The 17,659-nt window shown below is 45.8% G+C and overlaps 1 protein-coding gene across 1 annotated transcript in view; it reads right to left on the reverse strand.

Annotated features, from left to right (window-relative positions):
- LOC149449826 (vomeronasal type-2 receptor 26-like) overlaps positions 1-17,659 on the reverse strand; it is a 79,312-nt gene that overhangs the window by 19,824 nt on the left and 41,829 nt on the right. The window contains exons 3-4 of the mRNA XM_089692720.1: positions 14,356-14,446; positions 10,450-10,677 (exon numbers count right to left, since the gene is read on the reverse strand). Coding sequence (XP_089548846.1) covers positions 10,450-10,677; positions 14,356-14,446 — 319 coding nt within the window. The remainder of the gene's footprint in view (positions 1-10,449; positions 10,678-14,355; positions 14,447-17,659) is intronic.

Here is a 17,659-nt window from a genome sequence, read left to right on the forward strand (position 1 = left end):
AATAAAAGAATAGAATATAAAAAATGGACTAGAATAGAATAGAAAAAATAGAATAAAAATAAAAGAATAGAATAGAAAAATCAATAGCATAGAATAAAATAAAAAGAATATAACTGTTTTCTGAAATTCTAATTTCAAATAAATTAAATTTTATTTCAAAGAGAATAGATAAGAAGAATAGAAACACATAAAAAAGAATAGCATAGAAAAGAATAGAACAGAATAAAATAGAAAGACTATAACTGTCTTTCAAAAATTGAAAATTGAATTTGAATAGAATGCATTAGAATAGAAAAGGAATGGAGCAGAATAAAATAGAAAGAATATAACTGTCTTCCGAAATTTTCATTTCAAATAGAATACATTAAAGTAAATAAATACAATAAATAGACTAGAATAGAAAAAAACAATAAAGTAGAATAGACAGACTTTAACCGTCTTCTGAAAGTAGGAATTTTGAATAGAATACATTTGAATAGATTAGAAAAGAATAGACAAGAATAGAATAGAAAGGAATAGAAAATCTGAGAATAGTTTTGGTCCACACGCCTGTCAGATTAGGACCTTTGGCTGTGTCTGTACAGTTGCTGTGTCCCCATAGCATAAAAGGCTGCCTGCAAACAGCTCCGGTCACATAAAAAAAGAATCTGGTTGGCATTTTACAGGCCACAGAACCCGTGTGAAGGAGCTCCAAGACCTCATTCACATACACGACTTTATTTATTACCTCAATACGGTTTTATCTTCTAGATTTTGAAAGTTATGCTGTGTTTGTGTCACTATTGATTTAATGCAGATAAATATATATAAATCAAGATCTGAAATCACTCTTTAGCCATTTGGAGTATCTTGGCCGAGGTTTTACTTCAGCGGGAACGCAGTTCCGGCACCTCCAGCACTGAATGTACGTAATGGCAAGAGATGCTAGGGTGTGCTGAAGGGTCTATTGATGCTGGTTGCTGGGGATCTATTGCTGCTGGGGAGGAGGGAATCTATTTTTTCAGGGGGTCTATTGTGCTGGGGAGGTCTACTGATGCTGATGGGGGATCTAGTGTTGCTGGGGTGGGTCTCATGTTGCTGGGGGGTAAATTGTAACTTTTGATTGAGAAATCTAATATTGCTGACTGCCGGGGATCAATTGTTGTCCGGGGTCTATTGTAGATTGGGACTCTATTGTTGGGGAGATCTGTTGTTGCTGGGGGTATATTGTTGCTGGGGGGTCTATGTTGCTTGAGGTCTGCTTTTGCTGGGGGGTCTACTGTTGCTGTATGGATCTTTTGTTGCTGGGGGATCTACTATTGTTGGAGGGATCTGTTGTTGCTGGAGGGTTTATTGTTGCTGGGGGTCTATTGTTGCTGGGGAGGGGAATCTATTTTGCAGGGGGGTCTATTGTGCTGGGGAGGTCTACTGATGTTGATGGGGGATCAGTTGTTGCTGGGGGTGGTTCTTATGTTGCTGGGGAGTAAATTGTATCTACTGTACTTTTGATTGAGGAATCTAATATTGCTGACTTCTGAGGATCAATTGTTGCTGTGGTCTGTTGTTGATGGGGAGTCTATTGTTGCTAGGGGGTCTATTGTTGCTGGGGGTCTATTGTTGCTGTGGGATCTATTGTTGATGGGGTCTATTGTTGATGGGGTCTCAAGGGTCTTTTGTTGCTAGGGGTTTCTACTGTTGCTGGAGGTTCTATTGTTGCTGGAGGGGCCTATTGTTGCTGGGGGATCTAATGTTGTTGGAGGGGTCTATTGTTGCTGAAGGGGTCCTATTATTGCTTAGGGGGTCTATTGTTGCTGGCTGCAGAGGATCTATTTTACTGCTTTTCTTGTTTTCATAAGAAAACTCCAAAAAAATTACTTAACCCCACAAAATAATCCTGTTCTGCAGTACTGGGAGGGGATGGAACCAAGGAACGTTGCTAGGAGGTGGGTAGGGGGAGGAGACAAGAGGTGACTTGGAAAGACAGAGTTCATTATTGTCTGAGAAAAAATCCCTGATCTTGGAACTTGGTGGGAGTATATGGAATGGAAACTGCAGCAGAGGCAGAGGATGGTTGTGGGGGGGGGGGGGGGGGGGGGGGGGTCAACGTTTGCAGTGAGGCACACAAACTTCAAGCAGTGGGGAGTTCAGTAGAAGTATCTGAAGGTTCAGTAGTACTATCTGTAGGTTCAGTAGGGGTGGGGGGTTCAGTAGTAGTATCTGGAGGTTCAGTAGGGGTGGGGGGTTCAGTAGTACTATCTGTAGGTTCAGTAGGGGTGGGGGGTTCAGTAGTACTATCTGTAGGTTGAGTAGGGGTGGGGGGTCCAGTAGTAGTATCTGGAGGTTCAATAGGGGTGGGGGGTTCAGTAATACTATCTGGAGGTTCAGAAGGGGTGGGGGGTTCAGTAGTAGTATCTGGAGGTTCAGTAGGGGTGGGGGGTTCAGTAGTAGTATCTGGAGATTCAGTAGGGGTGGGGGGTTCAGTAGTAGTATCTGGAGGTTCAGTAGGGGTGGGGGGTTCAGTAGTAGTATCTGGAGGTTCAGTAGGGGTGGGGGGTACAGTAGCAGTATCTGGAGGTTCAGTAGGGGTGGGGAGTTCAGTAGTAGTATCTGGAGGTTCAGTAGGGGTGGGGGGTTCAGTAGCAGTATCTGGAGGTTCAGTAGGGGGTGGGGGGGTTCAGTAGTAGTATCTGGGGGTTCAGTAGGGTTGGGGGAACAGTAGTACTATCTGGAGGTTCAGTAGGGGTGGGGGGTTCAGTAGTAGTATCTGGAGGTTCAGTAGGGGTGGGGAGTTCAGTAGTAGTATCTGGAGGTTCAGTAGGGGTGGGGAGTTCAGTAGTAGTATCTGCAGGTTCAGTAGAGGTGGGGAGTTCAGTAGTAGTATCTGGAGGTTCAGTAGGGGTGGGGAGTTCAGTAGTAGTATCTGGAGGTTCAGTAGGGGTGGGGAGTTCAGTAGTAGCATCTGCAGGTTCAGTAGGGGTGGGGAGTTCAGTAGTAGCATCTGGAGGTTCAGTAGGGGTGGGGGGTTCAGTAGCATTATCTGGAGGTTCAGTAGGGGTGGGGAGTTCAGTAGCAGCATCTGGAGGTTCAGTAAGGGTGGGGAGTTCAGTAATAGCTTCTAGAGGTTTAGTAGGGTTGGGGGGTTCAGTAGTACTATCTGGAGGTTCAGTAGGGGTGGGGGGTTCAGTAGTAGTATCTGCAGGTTCAGTAGGGGTGGGGAGTTCAGTAGGAGTATCTGGAGGTTCAGTAGGGGTGGGGAGTTCAGTAGTAGTATCTGCAGGTTCAGTAGGGGTGGGGAGTTCAGTAGTAGTATCTGGAGGTTCAGTAGGGGTGGGGAGTTCAGTAGTAGTATCTGGAGGTTCAGTAGGGGTGGGGAGTTCAGTAGTAGTATCTGGAGGTTCAGTAGGGATGGGGAGTTCAGTAGTAGTTTCTGCAGGTTCAGAAGGGGTGGGGGGTTCAGTAGTAGTATCTGGAGGTTCAGTAGGGGTGGGGGGTTCAATAGTAGCATCTGGAGGTTCAGTAGGGGTGGGGAGTTCAGTAATAGCTTCTGGAGGTTTAGTAGGGTTGGGGGGTTCAGTAGTACTATCTGGAGGTTCAGTAGGGGTGGGGGGTTCAGCAGTAGTATCTGCAGGTTCAGTAGGGGGGGGGGGAGTTCAGTAGTAGTATCTGGAGGTTCAGTAGGGGTGGGGAGTTCAGTAGTAGTATCTGGAGGTTCAGTAGGGGTGGGGAGTTCAGTAGTAGTATCTGGAGGTTCAGTAGGGATGGGGAGTTCAGTAGTAGTATCTGCAGGTTCAGTAGGGGTGGGGGGTTCAGTAGTATGTATCTGGAGATTCAATAGGGGTGGGGGGTTTAGTAGTAGTATCTGCAGGTTCAGTAAGGGTGGGGGGTTCAGTAGTAGTATCTGCAGGTTCAGTAGGGGTGGGGAGTTCAGTAGTAGTATCTGGAGGTTTAGTAGGGTGGGGGGTTCAGTAGTAGTATCTGGAGGTTCAGTAGGGGTGGGGGGTTCAGTAGTAGTATCTGCAGGTTCACTAGGGGTGGGGAGTTCAGTAGTAGTATCTGCAGGTTCAGTAGGGGTGGGGGGTTCAGTAGTAGTATCTGCAGGTTCAGTAGGGATGGGGAGTTCAGTAGTAGTATCTGGAGGTTCAGTAGAGGTGGGGAGTTCAGTAGAAGTATCTGGAGGTCCAGTAAGGGTGGGGGGTTCAGTAGTAGTATCTGGAGGTTCAGTAGGGGTGGGGAGTTCAGTAGTAGTATCTGGAGGTTCAGTAGGGGTGGGGGGTTCAGTAATAGTATCTGGAGGTTCAGTAGGGGTAGCGAGTTCAGTAGTAGTATCTGGAGGTTCAGTAGGGGTGGAGGGTACAGTAGTAGTATCTGGAGGTTCAGTAGGGGTGGGGGCTTCAGTAGTAGTATCTGCAGGTTCAGTAGGGGTGGGGAGTTCAGTGGTAATATCTGGAGGTTCAGTAGGGGTGGGGACTTCAATAGAAGTATCTGCAGGTTCAGTAGGGGTGGGGGGTTCAGTAGTAGTATCTGGAGGTTCAGTAGGGGTGGGGGGTTCAGTAGTAGTATCTGCAGGTTCAGTAGGGGTGGGGGGTTCAGTAGTAGTATCTGGAGGTTCAGTAGGGGTGGGGAGTTCAGTAGTAGTATCTGGAGGTTCAGTAGGGGTGGGGGGTTCAGTAATAGTATCTGGAGGTTCAGTAGGGGTGGGGAGTTCAGTAGTAGTATCTGGAGGTTCAGTAGGGGTGGGGGGTTCAGTTGTAGTATCTGGAGGTTCAATAGGGGTTGGCGAGTTCAGAAGAAGTATCTGCAGGTTCAGTAGGGGTGGTGGGTTCAGTAGTAGTATCTGGAGGCTCAGTAGGGGTGGGGGGTTCAGTAATAGTATCTGGAGGTTCAGTAGGGGTGGGGGGTTCAGTAATAGTATCTGGAGGTTCAGTAGGGGTGGGGAGTTCAATAGGGGTGGGGGGTTCAGTAGTAGTATCTGGAGGTTCAGTAGGGGTGGGGGGTTCAGTAGTAGTATCTGGAGGTCCAGTAGGGGTGGGGGGTTCAGTAATAGTATCTGGAGGTTCAGTAGGCGTGTGGGGTTCAGTAATAGTATCTGGAGGTCCAGTAGGGGTGGGGGGTTCAGTAATAGTATCTGGAGGTTCAGTAGGGGTGGGGAGTTCAGTAGTAGTATCTGGAGGTTCAGTAGGGGTGGGGAGTTCAGTAGAAGTATCTGGAGGTTCAGTAGGGGTGGGGGGTTCAGTAATAGTATCTGGAGGTTCAGTAGGGGTGGGGGGTTCAGTAATAGTATCTGGAGGTCCAGTAGGGGCTGGGAATTAAGTACCCGTAGCTGCTCCCATTCATGTGGATTATATTCAGTGGCTGTGATCATGCCATGTGATGTTAAAATATAAAAAGTAACAATAAATACCCCAGAAAATGAGAAAACAGATGATAACATTTTTGTCCCCTTCCTTTTTTTTCTCCATCATTTTCCATTGTATTTTGTGTCTATTCGTGGTCTCTGGACGACACGGAAACAGAAAAACGTGACTTGAACTTCTAACATTTGAACCATACTTGTGTAAATATCTTTTATTTTTCAAAATTGCTATTTGTTTTGTTTTTTTTTGTTTTTTTTCACATTTTCTAATACCTCTTCAAGACAACAAAATGCACCAAAAATAGAAAAGAAAAAAAGAAAGAACACTTTATTATTATTTTTTTCGGGAACATTTTTAACACTTGAGCATTGCATTCCGCTGTGCTACACTGTTAGGGCCGGTTCACACTATAGAAACCCAGTCCAGATGTGTGCGTTTTTGCCTGCGCGTTTTTGGCACATTTTTGATGTATTCCAGGGTTTTTTATGCATTACAGTTCATTTTTCTCCCTCGCTTTTTCTTCAAATTAAATAGGGACAAGTGTATTTCAGTGCGTTTTTGGTGCGTTTTGGTGCGCTCCTGTATGTAGTGATGCGTTTTGGAAGTGTTTTACTGCGTTCCACTACAGTTCTGTGCAGAAAAAATGCAGCCTGTTCTACTTTGTTTTTCTGCATCCGGAACGCACTGGAACTGCAAGCACTGATGTCAACTATGACATTGAAAACCGTATCACCTACTTCCTGTGCATTTTGAATGTAGAAAAAAAAACTGAAACGCATGGAGTGTGAAGTGGCCCTTGAGAGGTTATTTTAGGGCAGTATCAAAATGAACTCTAGTGGCCCTGCCTGGATTCATCATTGAGGTCAATTATATACCGTTCATTCATTAACCACTTCAACTCCGAAAAGGTTTTATCCCCCTCATGATCAGGACTTTTTTTGCTATTTGGCACTGCGCTGTTTTAACTGGCAATTGGGCGGTCATGCAACGATGTACCCAAATGAAATTTATATTATTATTTTTTTTTTACACAAATAGAGCTTTCGTTTGGTGGTATTTATTTATTTATTTATTTTTTTCTTTCTATTACTATTATTATTATTATATACTGCCAATATTTTTTATTTTCTGCTATAAAACATATCCAATAAAAAAATAATAAAATCAAATTTCTTCATAAATTTAAACCAAAATGTATTCTGCTCCATGTCTTTGGTAAAAAAAAGTGTAAATGAATTGGTTTGTGTGAAAGATATAGGGGGTTACTTACTATAAATGAAATGTGCAAAATCTGGGTCAGCTCTGCATAGAAACCAATCAGCTTCCAGGGTTGATTGCCAAAGCTTGACTGAACAAGCCGGAATTATTGTAGAAGCTGATTGGCTACCATGCACAGCTGCACCAGATTCTGAGTTTTGGTAAATCTACCCCACAATGTCTAAAAATGATGGTATATATATATATATATATTGAATTCACACCGCTATGACGCAATACTGGTTAGTCCTCATGCACACGGGACGTTTTTACAGCGGCTGTTTTTGGCTTTTGAGTTTTTTTTCTACAGCCAGTAAACCCCCCAGCATGTTATCCTATGTGTCCATACACACATAGACTGGAATCAACGTTTTTTGGCTGGGCTGTTTTTTGGCTGGAAAAAACCCAGGACTAGTGGATTTCTAGAGGAGTTTTTTAGCTGTAAAAGCGCTCTAAAGCTGAAAAACGCAGTAAACCGCGTTTTTGGACTTATTTGTCCCTGCTTTTCAGGGAGAAAAAAATAGCTGCTCTCTGTACAGAGCCCTGTGTTGGTAACAAACACAGAGCTCTGTGCTGTGATTCACTAAGCCAACCTATGGGTCTCGGCCATAAATCATTGACCAAGCACGCTGATCAACTGACACGCATGCGCCTTCTTCTCGGAAATGCTGGATCATGTATATGTAAATGATCCAACACAGCTGAGCGGCCTGCCTGCAGTATAAATATTTGGGGCGGTCCGGAAGCGGTTACAAAGTATTGGACTCTGTTTCATTAACCTCTTCTCCTCCGCCCTATAGCAGAAGTACTGCTACAGGGCGGCACAGCTGCGTAAAATCACGTATATATATTCCTGATTTACATCTCCGGGTAGGGGGTGCGTGCGCTGCCCTACCAGTGCTCCTATTGGTGGTTAGGGATGTCAATCACCGTGTCCCGGCCAGCGATTCCCGGCTGGCACTCAGCGATCATCGGCAAAGCTAACAGGAGAGAGACCTGTGTGTAAACAACACATATCTCTCTCCTGTCAGCATGGACATGCTGCTTTGTATCTCTCTGCACAGCAGAGAGATACAAAGCAGCATGTTTCCCAAGTACAACACACATCACACAATGTAAAACAGCACACAGTTAACCCTTTGGTCGCCCCACATGTTAACCCCTTCCTGCCCAGTGCCATTAGTACAGTGTTGTGGCAGCACCCAAATATTGCAGAGTTCCCCTTTAAACTTTAACATTTCTAGCAGACTCTGTTTGCAAAAGCAAGGTCACCAGCTCACTTTCCCCCCTCCCTTATTTCCTGTGAAGTCATGTGTTCCAGTCTGTAGCTGGTATTCTTTTCTGTAGCTGGTATTCAAGGCTATATTTTGCACAGTTTAGAAAGCCTTTTGAATGTACAGAAAGTCAAAGAGGAAAAATATGCATTGCAACGTAATTGTTAATATGTATACCCTATGAGATGTTTTTCAAGCCACTTAGCTTTGCAGACATGAGTCTGGCTAGGTCCCAGGTGGCTAATAAAGCTTGTTTTCCTCAAGTTCCTGTCCGGAGTTTACATGGTATTCCCAAAGTTGCCGCTACAATGTCAGTGCTTTTTATTAGCACTGATCACTGTATTGGTGTCACTGGGGATGTCATTGGCAGTTAGTCAGTCCCCCCCAGTGTCAGAATGCCCACTGCAGTCCCGCTATAAGTCGCTGATCACCGCCATTACTAGTATAAAAAAAATGTAAACAAAAATTCCAGTATATATACCGCCATTTGTAGACGCTATAACTTTCACGTAAACCAATTAATTTACACATATTGGGATTTTTTTTTTTAGCAAAGACACGGAGCAGAATACATTTTGGACTAAATTTATGAAGCAATTTGATTTTTTACATTTTGTTATTGGATATGTTTTATAGCAAAAAGTCAAAAATATTGTTTGGTTTTTTTTTTTCAAAATTGTCATTTTTTTTTAATAAAAAAACACACAGGTGATCAAATACCACTGAAAGAAAGCTCTATTTGTCAGGAAAAGAAAATGTTACATGTATTGGGATTATTTTTTTTTAGCAAAGACATGGAGCAGAATACATTTTTGCCTAAATTTATGAAGCAATTTTATTTTTTTATCTTTTTACTGGATATGTTTTATAGCAAAACGTCAAAAATATTGTTGTTTTTTTTTTCAAATTTGTCGGTCTTTTTTTGTATATAGCACAAAAAAATGAAAAATGCAGAGGCGATCAAATACCACCAAAAGAAAGCTCCATTTGTGGGGAAAAAGGACATAAATGTAATTTATGTACGGCGTTGCATGAGTGAGCGTCATTTAACAACTTGCCAACCGGTCCATGTATATAAACGGCTGGACGGGAGCAGTTCAGGGACAGGTAGCCATTTATAAACGCCATCCGCACTTCCTGCTTGTGCAAACTCCCTGGGAGCGCGCAGCACCGCGATCTGGTGCCTGCTGTGTCCTGAGGACACAGCGGAACACCGATCACTGTACAGGACCTCTGTGTGAGGTCCCGATCATGTGATCACTGATTGGTCAATTAGTGCTCAAATGAAGAGTAGTAAGCAAGACTTCTAACATCATTGCTTACTACTTGTGAAATCTGTGAATGATCACAGACGTCACATGGTACAAGGCTATTCACAACAGACTTGTACCATGTGACAAGCTGTGACCAATCACAGCTCACACAGTATTTCTCAATGGCTGCAAGAATGCAGCCACAGAGGAGAAATGATTGCTTTTACAGCCTTTATTGGTTTAATAGCAATCAGTGAAAAAAGGGAAAAAAAATTATCACCCCCCACAAGTAGTACAGTGTCACTATGGTGACACTGTACTGCTAGGGTGACAGTATGTAAAAAAAAAAACATAAATAATAATATAAAGAAATATAATAGAAATGTAAAAAAAAATTGGAAAAATTATAATTTTTTGTTATAAACTAATTTGGGTCATTTATTTTTACTAAAAAGATAACTGAATACATATTGCCCAAGATTTATGAAGAAAGATTATTTATTTACTAAATTTTATAAGACAAACACTTTTTTTCTACATCTTTGGACTTTTTCATTTATATAACAAAAAAATAAAAATCCCAGCGGTGAATAAATACCACCAAAATAAAGCTTTATCTGTCTCAAAAAAATGCAAGAAAATTTCATATGGGTACAGTGTTGCATGACCGCGCAATTGTCATTGCCAGCACTGAAAGATGAAAATTGGCCTGGTCAGGAAGGGGGTGAAAGTGTCTGGACTGGAAGGGGGTGAAAGTGTCCGGACTGGAAGGGGGTGAAAGTGTCCGGACAGGAAGGGGGGGAAAGTGTCCGGACTGGAAGGGGGTGAAAGTGTCCGGACTGGAAGGGGGTGAAAGTGTCCGGACAGGAAGGGGGGGAAAGTGTCCGGACTGGAAGGGGGGGAAAGTGTCCGGACAGGAAGGGGGGTGAAAGTGTCCGGACTGGAAGGGGGGTGAAAGTGTCCGGACTGGAAGGGGGTGAAAGTGTCCGGACTGGAAGGGGAGTGAAAGTGTCCGGACTGGAAGGGGGTGAAAGTGTCCGGACTGGAAGGGGGTGAAAGTGTCCGGACTGGAAGGGGGTGAAAGTGTCCGGACTGGAAGGGGAGTGAAAGTGTCCGGACTGGAAGGGGGTGAAAGTGTCCGGACTGGAAGGGGGTGAAAGTGTCCGGACTGGAAGTGGTTAAAATAACGCAGCGCCGTATCGCAAAAAAATACTTTTGTCAGGAAGGGGGGGGGGGGGGTTGTGGTAAATCCTCTGGAGGGCAAAGTGGAAGTTCATTGAATCCCAAAGGCTTTGTCTTTATTATGAGTCTTGGTTTCTACGATGGTCCTACCCCATTGCTGAACGTCCATGTTATGGCATTGATGTCGATGTCTAATTTCCGATCCTCCGGAGCCCAGGGTGTGAAGTCCCCCACGTCCTTATAGACCATATTCAAGTCATCTTCGTGAACCCAATTTGTTATTTTGTACTTATGAACCAATTCTCCGTCTTCATTAAATAATGACACTGAATCCTTTGAATTAAATGAATATTTAATCGCTTTGAAATGGTTATACAGCTAAAAAAAAAAATACATAAAGTTCAGTTTTAATCGGGGAAAATACATTGGTCACAGGGAAAGAAACATTTATCTTGGAGGATTCAGTCATTCTCCACCCCTCCCCCCACCACAAGGTGTAAGATCCAGGGAGCCAAGATAATCCTTCCATCTTCACTGAAAGGAAAGTCGGTGACTTTGTAGAAATACTCAGTAAACTCCATCAGATCTCCTCAGCCGGTGATGTCACCAGTAGTAAGTATCATTTTGTATGTAATAAGAGATCTCAGCATCCACACGTCTATCATTCATCCCAATTGTTTTTTCTGAATGATATGCTGTCAAGGTAAAATGCACCAGTCTACCCCCTCGCCTACCGGCCACTGATGGGCCCTTCCTGCCCAGGCCAATGTTTCAGCTTTCAGCGCTGTCACACTTTGAATGACAATTGCGCGGTCATGCAACACTGTACCCAAACTACATTTTTAGAATTTTTTTTTAGACAAATAGAGATGTCTTTTGGCGGTATTAATCACCTCGGGGGGGGGGGGGGGGGGGTTATTTTTTGCTAAACAAACGACAAAATATCAAAAATCCTGAAAAAAAAGTTTTTCTTAGTTTCTGTTATAAAGCTTTGTAAATAAGTGATTTTTCTCCTTCGCTGATGTGCACTGATGAGGCACTGATAGCCAGCACTGGTGGGAACTGACAGCCAGCACTGAGGAAGCACTGATAGCCAGCACTGGTGGGAACTGACAGCCAGCACTGAGGAAGCACTGATAGCCAGCACTGATTGGCCCTGACAGCCAGCAATAATGGGCACTGATAGCCAGCACTGATGGGCACTGACAGCAGCACTGAAGAGGCACTGATAGCCAGCACTGTTGGGCACTGACAGCCGGCACTGATAGCCAGCACTGAGGAGGCACTGATAGCCAGAACTGATAAGCCCTGACAGCCAGCACTGAGGAGGCACGGATAGCCAGCACTGAGGAGGCACTGATATCCAGAACTGATGAGCCCTGACAGCCAGCAATAATGGGCACTGATAGCCAGCACTGATGGGCACTGACAGCAGCACTGAAGAGGCACTGATAGCCAGCACTGTTGGGCACTGATAGCCAGCACTGTTGGGCACTGACAGCCGGCACTGATAGCCAGCACTGAGGAGGCACTGATAGCCAGAACTGATAATCCCTGACAGCCAGCACTGAGGAGGCACTGATATCCAGAACTGATGAGCCCTGACAGCCAGCACTGAGGAGGCATGGATAGCCAGCACTGAGGAGGCACTGATATCCAGCACTGAGGAGGCACTGATAGCCAGCACTGACGGGCCCAGAAAACCAGCACTAATGGCCACTGATCGCCAGCACTGATGGGCACTGACAGCCAGCACTGAGGAGGCATTGATAGCCAGCACTGATGGGTCCTGACAGCCAGCACTGAGCAGGCACTGATAGTCAGCACTGATAGGCACTGATAGCCGGAACTGGTGGACACTAACAGCCAGCACTGATGGACACTGACAGCCAGCACTGAGGAGGCACTGACAGCCAGCACTGATGGGCCCTGACAGCACCTATGGGCACTGATAGGCAGCACTGATGGGCATTGACAGCCAGCACTGAGGAGGCACTGATAGTCAGCACTGATGGGCACTGATAGCCAGAACTGGTGGGCACTAACAGCAAGCACTGATGGACACTGGCAGCCAGCACTGAGGAGGCACTGACAGCCAGCAATGTTGGGAACTGACAGCCAGCAATAATGGGCACTGATAGCCAGCACTGATGGGCACTGACAGCAGCACTGAGGAGGCACTGATAGCCAGCACTGTTGGGCACTGATAGCCAGCACTGTTGGGCACTGACAGACGGCACTGATAGCCAGCCCTGAGGAGGCACTGATAGCCAGAACTGATGAGCCCTGACAGCCAGCACTGAGGAGGCACGGATAGCCAGCACTGAGGAGGCACGGATAGCCAGCACTGAGGAGGCATGGATAGCCAGCACTGAGGAGGCACTGATAGCCAGAACTGATGAGCCCTGACAGCCAGCACTGAGGAGGCATGGATAGCCAGCACTGAGGAGGCACTGATATCCAGCACTGAGGAGGCACTGATAGCCAGCACTGACGGGCCCAGAAAGCCAGCACTAATGGCCACTGATCGCCAGCACTGATGGGCACTGACAGCCAGCACTGAGGAGGCATTGATAGCCAGCACTGATGGGTCCTGACAGCCAGCACTGAGCAGGCACTGATAGTCAGCACTGATAGGCACTGATAGCCAGAACTGGTGGACACTAACAGCCAGCACTGATGGGCACTGACAGCCAGCACTGAGGAGGCACTGATAGCCAGCACTGATGGGCCCTGACAGCACCTATGGGCACTGGTAGGCAGCACTGATGGGCATTGACAGCCAGCACTGAGGAGGCACTGATAGTCAGCACTGATGGGCCCTGACAGCACCTATGGGCACTGGTAGGCAGCACTGATGGGCATTGACAGCCAGCACTGTTGGGCACTGATAGCCGGCACATCAAGGTACTGAAAGCCAGCACAGATAGGCACTGATGGACACTATTGGCCACACTGATGAGGCTACACTGATCATTGGGGCACTGATAGCCAGCACTGATGGGCCCTGACAACCAGCACCTATGGGCACTGGTAGCCAGCACTGATGGGCATTGACAGCCAGCACTGAGGAGGCAATGATAGCCAGCACTCATGGGCACTGATAGCCAGTACTGCTAGGTACTGAAACCCAGCACAGATAGGCACTGATGGGCGCACTGATGGGGCTACACTGATCATTGGGGCACTAATGATCAGTGCTCTGATGTCCCCCTGAGAAATGCCACTTACTGCTCTTCTCACTCACTGTCAGAATGAGGAGAGGACTCATGCATGCATGTGCTGACCCCGCTCTGTCATGTGACGTGGCCTACCACTTGGCGGCTGAGTTGCTGTTGTTCCCAGTTGCTTCCACTTTGTTATAATCCCACTAACAGTTGAGCGTGGAATATTTAGTAGCCAGGAAATGTCACGGATGGACTTATTGCACAGGTGACCACCTATCACGGGACCACGCTTGGAGTCACTGAGCTCCTGAGAGCGATCCATTCTTTCACCAATGTTTGTAGAAGCAGTCTGCATGCCTAGGGGCTTGATTGTATACACCTGTGTCCATGGAGGGGATTGGAACACCTGAATCACATGATTCAGAGGGGTTTCCCAATACTTTTGGCAATATAGTGTGTATGCACACATGGGCCACTAGTTATTATATTTGGGACATCCAGCATTCCCTGTGAATAGCTGTGAACAGAAGCCCCATTGAAAACAATGGGAGGCTGACAGCGATTTGCGACCACTTGCCTGTATTTGCGCATTCACTGGACACAGTCTGTGTCCTCTGCGAAGTTATGGAAAGTTCTGATCTGTATTTTTGTTTTGGGCTTGCAAATCTAAGTACTGCAGAGGATATCATACTAGACTCATATATAATTGTTGAGTCAGGCTATTATATTGGTCTGCGCTACAACCAGCTACAGTAATAACACACAACTGCCTAACAGAGATACAAAATTGGCAGTACATGGTCTGACCAATCAGCTCAGTGATATTTGTGAGATGACTGTAGGTTGGCCCCTACTGAGGAGGAATTGCACCTGATGCTTCTATTCCTACTGTATACCCATCATTAGAGATGAACATGGGCTCAGCCAAGGTCAGAAGGAAGTTGTCGTGCCAATCAGCTGGGGAATTCCCTGCGACACATCTACAAGTACATAAAGCGGCAGTCAATATTCATTAGACAGACACTATTGGCTTCCTTCCATTTTGGAGTGAACCCAACCTCATCCCTACCCATCTGAAATGAAGGTAAAAGAGAAGTATGGGATTCTGAAAAAAAAATGATATTCACTTGTCTCCTCTGGTTCTGCACTCAAAACTGAGCAATCGTACACTGCTGATCGCTCAGTTCTCTGGTCCACTCCGGCTCTCTGCTCTGCCTCTTCACAGCTCACTGGAGCATTGGGCTGTGGAGGGGTGGGAGCAGCTGGCTCAGCAGCTTGCTGAGCAGCTCATCCAGCTGCCAGCCCAGGCTTCAGGACAGATTTTGAGCCTACAGTCAGGATCTTTTCATAGCCTGGATGGTACCTAACTGCACTCCTGCGATCCACAGGAGATGTAGCTTTGGCTATACATCTCCTTTAACAACCTCCCACCCGCCATACAGTAATATGACGGGCACAAGGCGGTTCTCTCATTCTGGGAGGACGTCATATGACGTCCTCCCATTCTCACCACGCATGCGTGGCTCTGGGAGCGCGCAACGTGGCGATCGGTGGTGCAATGTATCCCTCGGACACAGCGGATCACCGATCCACGGAAAGAGCCGAAGATGTCGGCTCGGTCATGTGATCAGCTGTGTCCAGTCACAGCTGATCACATGTAAACAGGGAAATGCCGGTTATCGGCATTTCACTCCTCTCGAGCTGTCACACTGACAGGAGAGGAGAGCCGGTAATCGGCATTCCTCAGAGGGGACATGTACACTGATCATCAGGGCACTGATGATCAGTGTGCCCTGATGATCAGTGTAGCCCCAGCAGTGCCACCTGTCAGTGTCCATCAGTGCCAGCTGTCAGTGCTCATCAGTGCCACGTACCAGTGCCTATCAGTGCCACATCAATGCCACATGTCAGTGCCTACCAGTGCACATCAATGCCACATATCAGTGCCTACCAGTGCACATCAATGCCACATATCAGTGCCCATATGATCTGCCTTTCAGTGTAGCCTATCAGTGCCAGTCAGTGCCACCTATCAATACCAATCAGTGCCACCTATCAGTTCTGACAATCAGTGCCGCTTATCAGTGCCAGTCAGTGCCGCCTATCAGTGTGCATCAGTGCCACCTATCAGTGCCCATCAGTGCTGCCTATCAGTGCCAGTCAGTGCCGCCTAACAGTGCCAGTCGGTGCCGCCTAACAGTGCCAGTCAGTGCCGCCTATCAGTGCAATATATATCAGTGCCATATATCAGTGCCATATATCAGTGCTGCCTTTCAGTGCCCATCAGTGATGCCTGTCAATGCCCATCAGTGCCACTTACCAGTGCCTCCTCATCAGTGCCCATCAGTGCTATCTATCAGTGTCCATCATTGCAGCCTTATTAGCACACATCAGTGAAGCAGAAAAATCACTTACTTACAAACTTTTATAACAAAAACTAATAAAAAACGTTTTTTTTTTCAACATTTTCAGAGGTTTTTGGTTTGTTTAATAAAAAATAAAAAACCCCGAGGTGAGTGTAGCTCGGGGTAGAGTTTCAGTACCAAAAGCGGTAACCCCCCCAAGCTACACTCAGGCTTTGCTCAGGGAGTCCCTGCAGCACTTACCTTGTCCTTCGCTCCCGCGATGCGTCCCCTGCAGTGTCCCCGGCCATCTCCTCCGGCCGATGCCGGCATCTGGCTTCCGTGTTCCGGTCCCTGTGACGTCGGGACGTACGGGCGCCGAAGCCGGAACATTTCTGTTTCAAAACATTTCACATACATTTTGTCCCGAGTGCTTTGTCCGGCGCCCTGCCTGCATTTTTACTGTTCTTTCTGCCTGGAAACTTAGAAAAGTCCATGGCGTCCAAAAAGCGTCCCTTTAGGTCAAAATTGGTTTTAGACCGGCTAGAGAACAGCGATAGTAAATCAGAACCACTTGCAGAATTGAGTGATAATGATTCGTGGGGGAAATTCCTCATCAGACACTGAAAACGATTCTGCGACTGAGCTCAGCGATGTGCGAACTTGACGTTCTATTTCAAATTTCAGTGTTTTTGGTTTGATTATATTATTGAATTACATTTATTATTAGATTATTATTTTTTATGATTATTTATTAAATTATAATTTATGATTTCGTGTTTCAAGTTTTATCATATCCGGAATGTTTACTAGACTCTTGTTCGGACAGATTTCAGTGAGTTATTCCTAAATTACAGGCCTACAATAAAAAAAAATACATATTTCCATGCAAAAAAATGGTACCGCTTTCAGCACCAAAAATCTGAAATAATCATACCGCTAGGGAGGTTAAATACTATCAAAATAAAGCTCTATTTGTCACAAAAAAATGATACAAATTTCATATGGGTACAGTGTTGCATGACCGCGCAATTGTCATTCAAAGTGTGACAGCGCTGAAAGCTGGAAATTGGCCTGGGCAGGAAGGGGGTAGAAGTGCCCTGTAGGCAGGAAGGGGGTATAAGTGCCCTGTAGGCAGGAAGGGGGTAGAAGTGCCCTGTAGGCAAGGGGTTAAGTGAAATGTTATTCTTCTTTGAAATTGTGTGTGCAATTATTAACTGGTACTTTATCAAAAGGTTTAAATGTCCTTGTGTCACCACTAAAACAAATGTAGGGTTAGCACTGCCAAGCACTTAGTGGGAGGTCCTATCAATATTTGATCATTGAATTTAGAGTCCAAAGGGTTTGAACTCTATATCTAAGAGTCATTGGATCAAGTCCAAATACCATAGAGGATCAGCCTGATGACCAGGGAACTAGCACTACCAATGACAGGCTTCTTGTTTTTCTTCTGAGTTACAGTTCACACTGAGGCCTCTCTCCTCTAGGAAAGAATATTTGGCATCTCCCTTCTGTTATGGCAGATTCACCCACAAACCATTCCAGTGTCGGCCAAACACTGCTACAATATACACTCACCAGCCACTTTATTAGGTACACCTGTGCAATAACTTGGCAACACAAATTGCTAATCAGCCAATCACATGGCAACAACTCAATGCATTTAGGCATCTAGATGTGGTGAAGATGACTTGCTGAAGTTCAAACCGAGCATCAGATTGGGGAAGAAAGGGGATGTAAGTGACTTTGAACGTGGCGTGGTTGTTGGTGCCAAATGGGCTGGTCTGAATATTTCAAAAACTGATAATGTAATGGATTTTCACACACAACCATCTCTAGGGTTTACAGAGA

This window comes from Staurois parvus, unplaced genomic scaffold (genome assembly GCF_062004578.1).
Source record: "Staurois parvus isolate SC_StPar_1 unplaced genomic scaffold, SC_StPar_1.0 ptg000602l, whole genome shotgun sequence".
NCBI classification, from domain to species: domain Eukaryota; kingdom Metazoa; phylum Chordata; class Amphibia; order Anura; family Ranidae; genus Staurois; species Staurois parvus.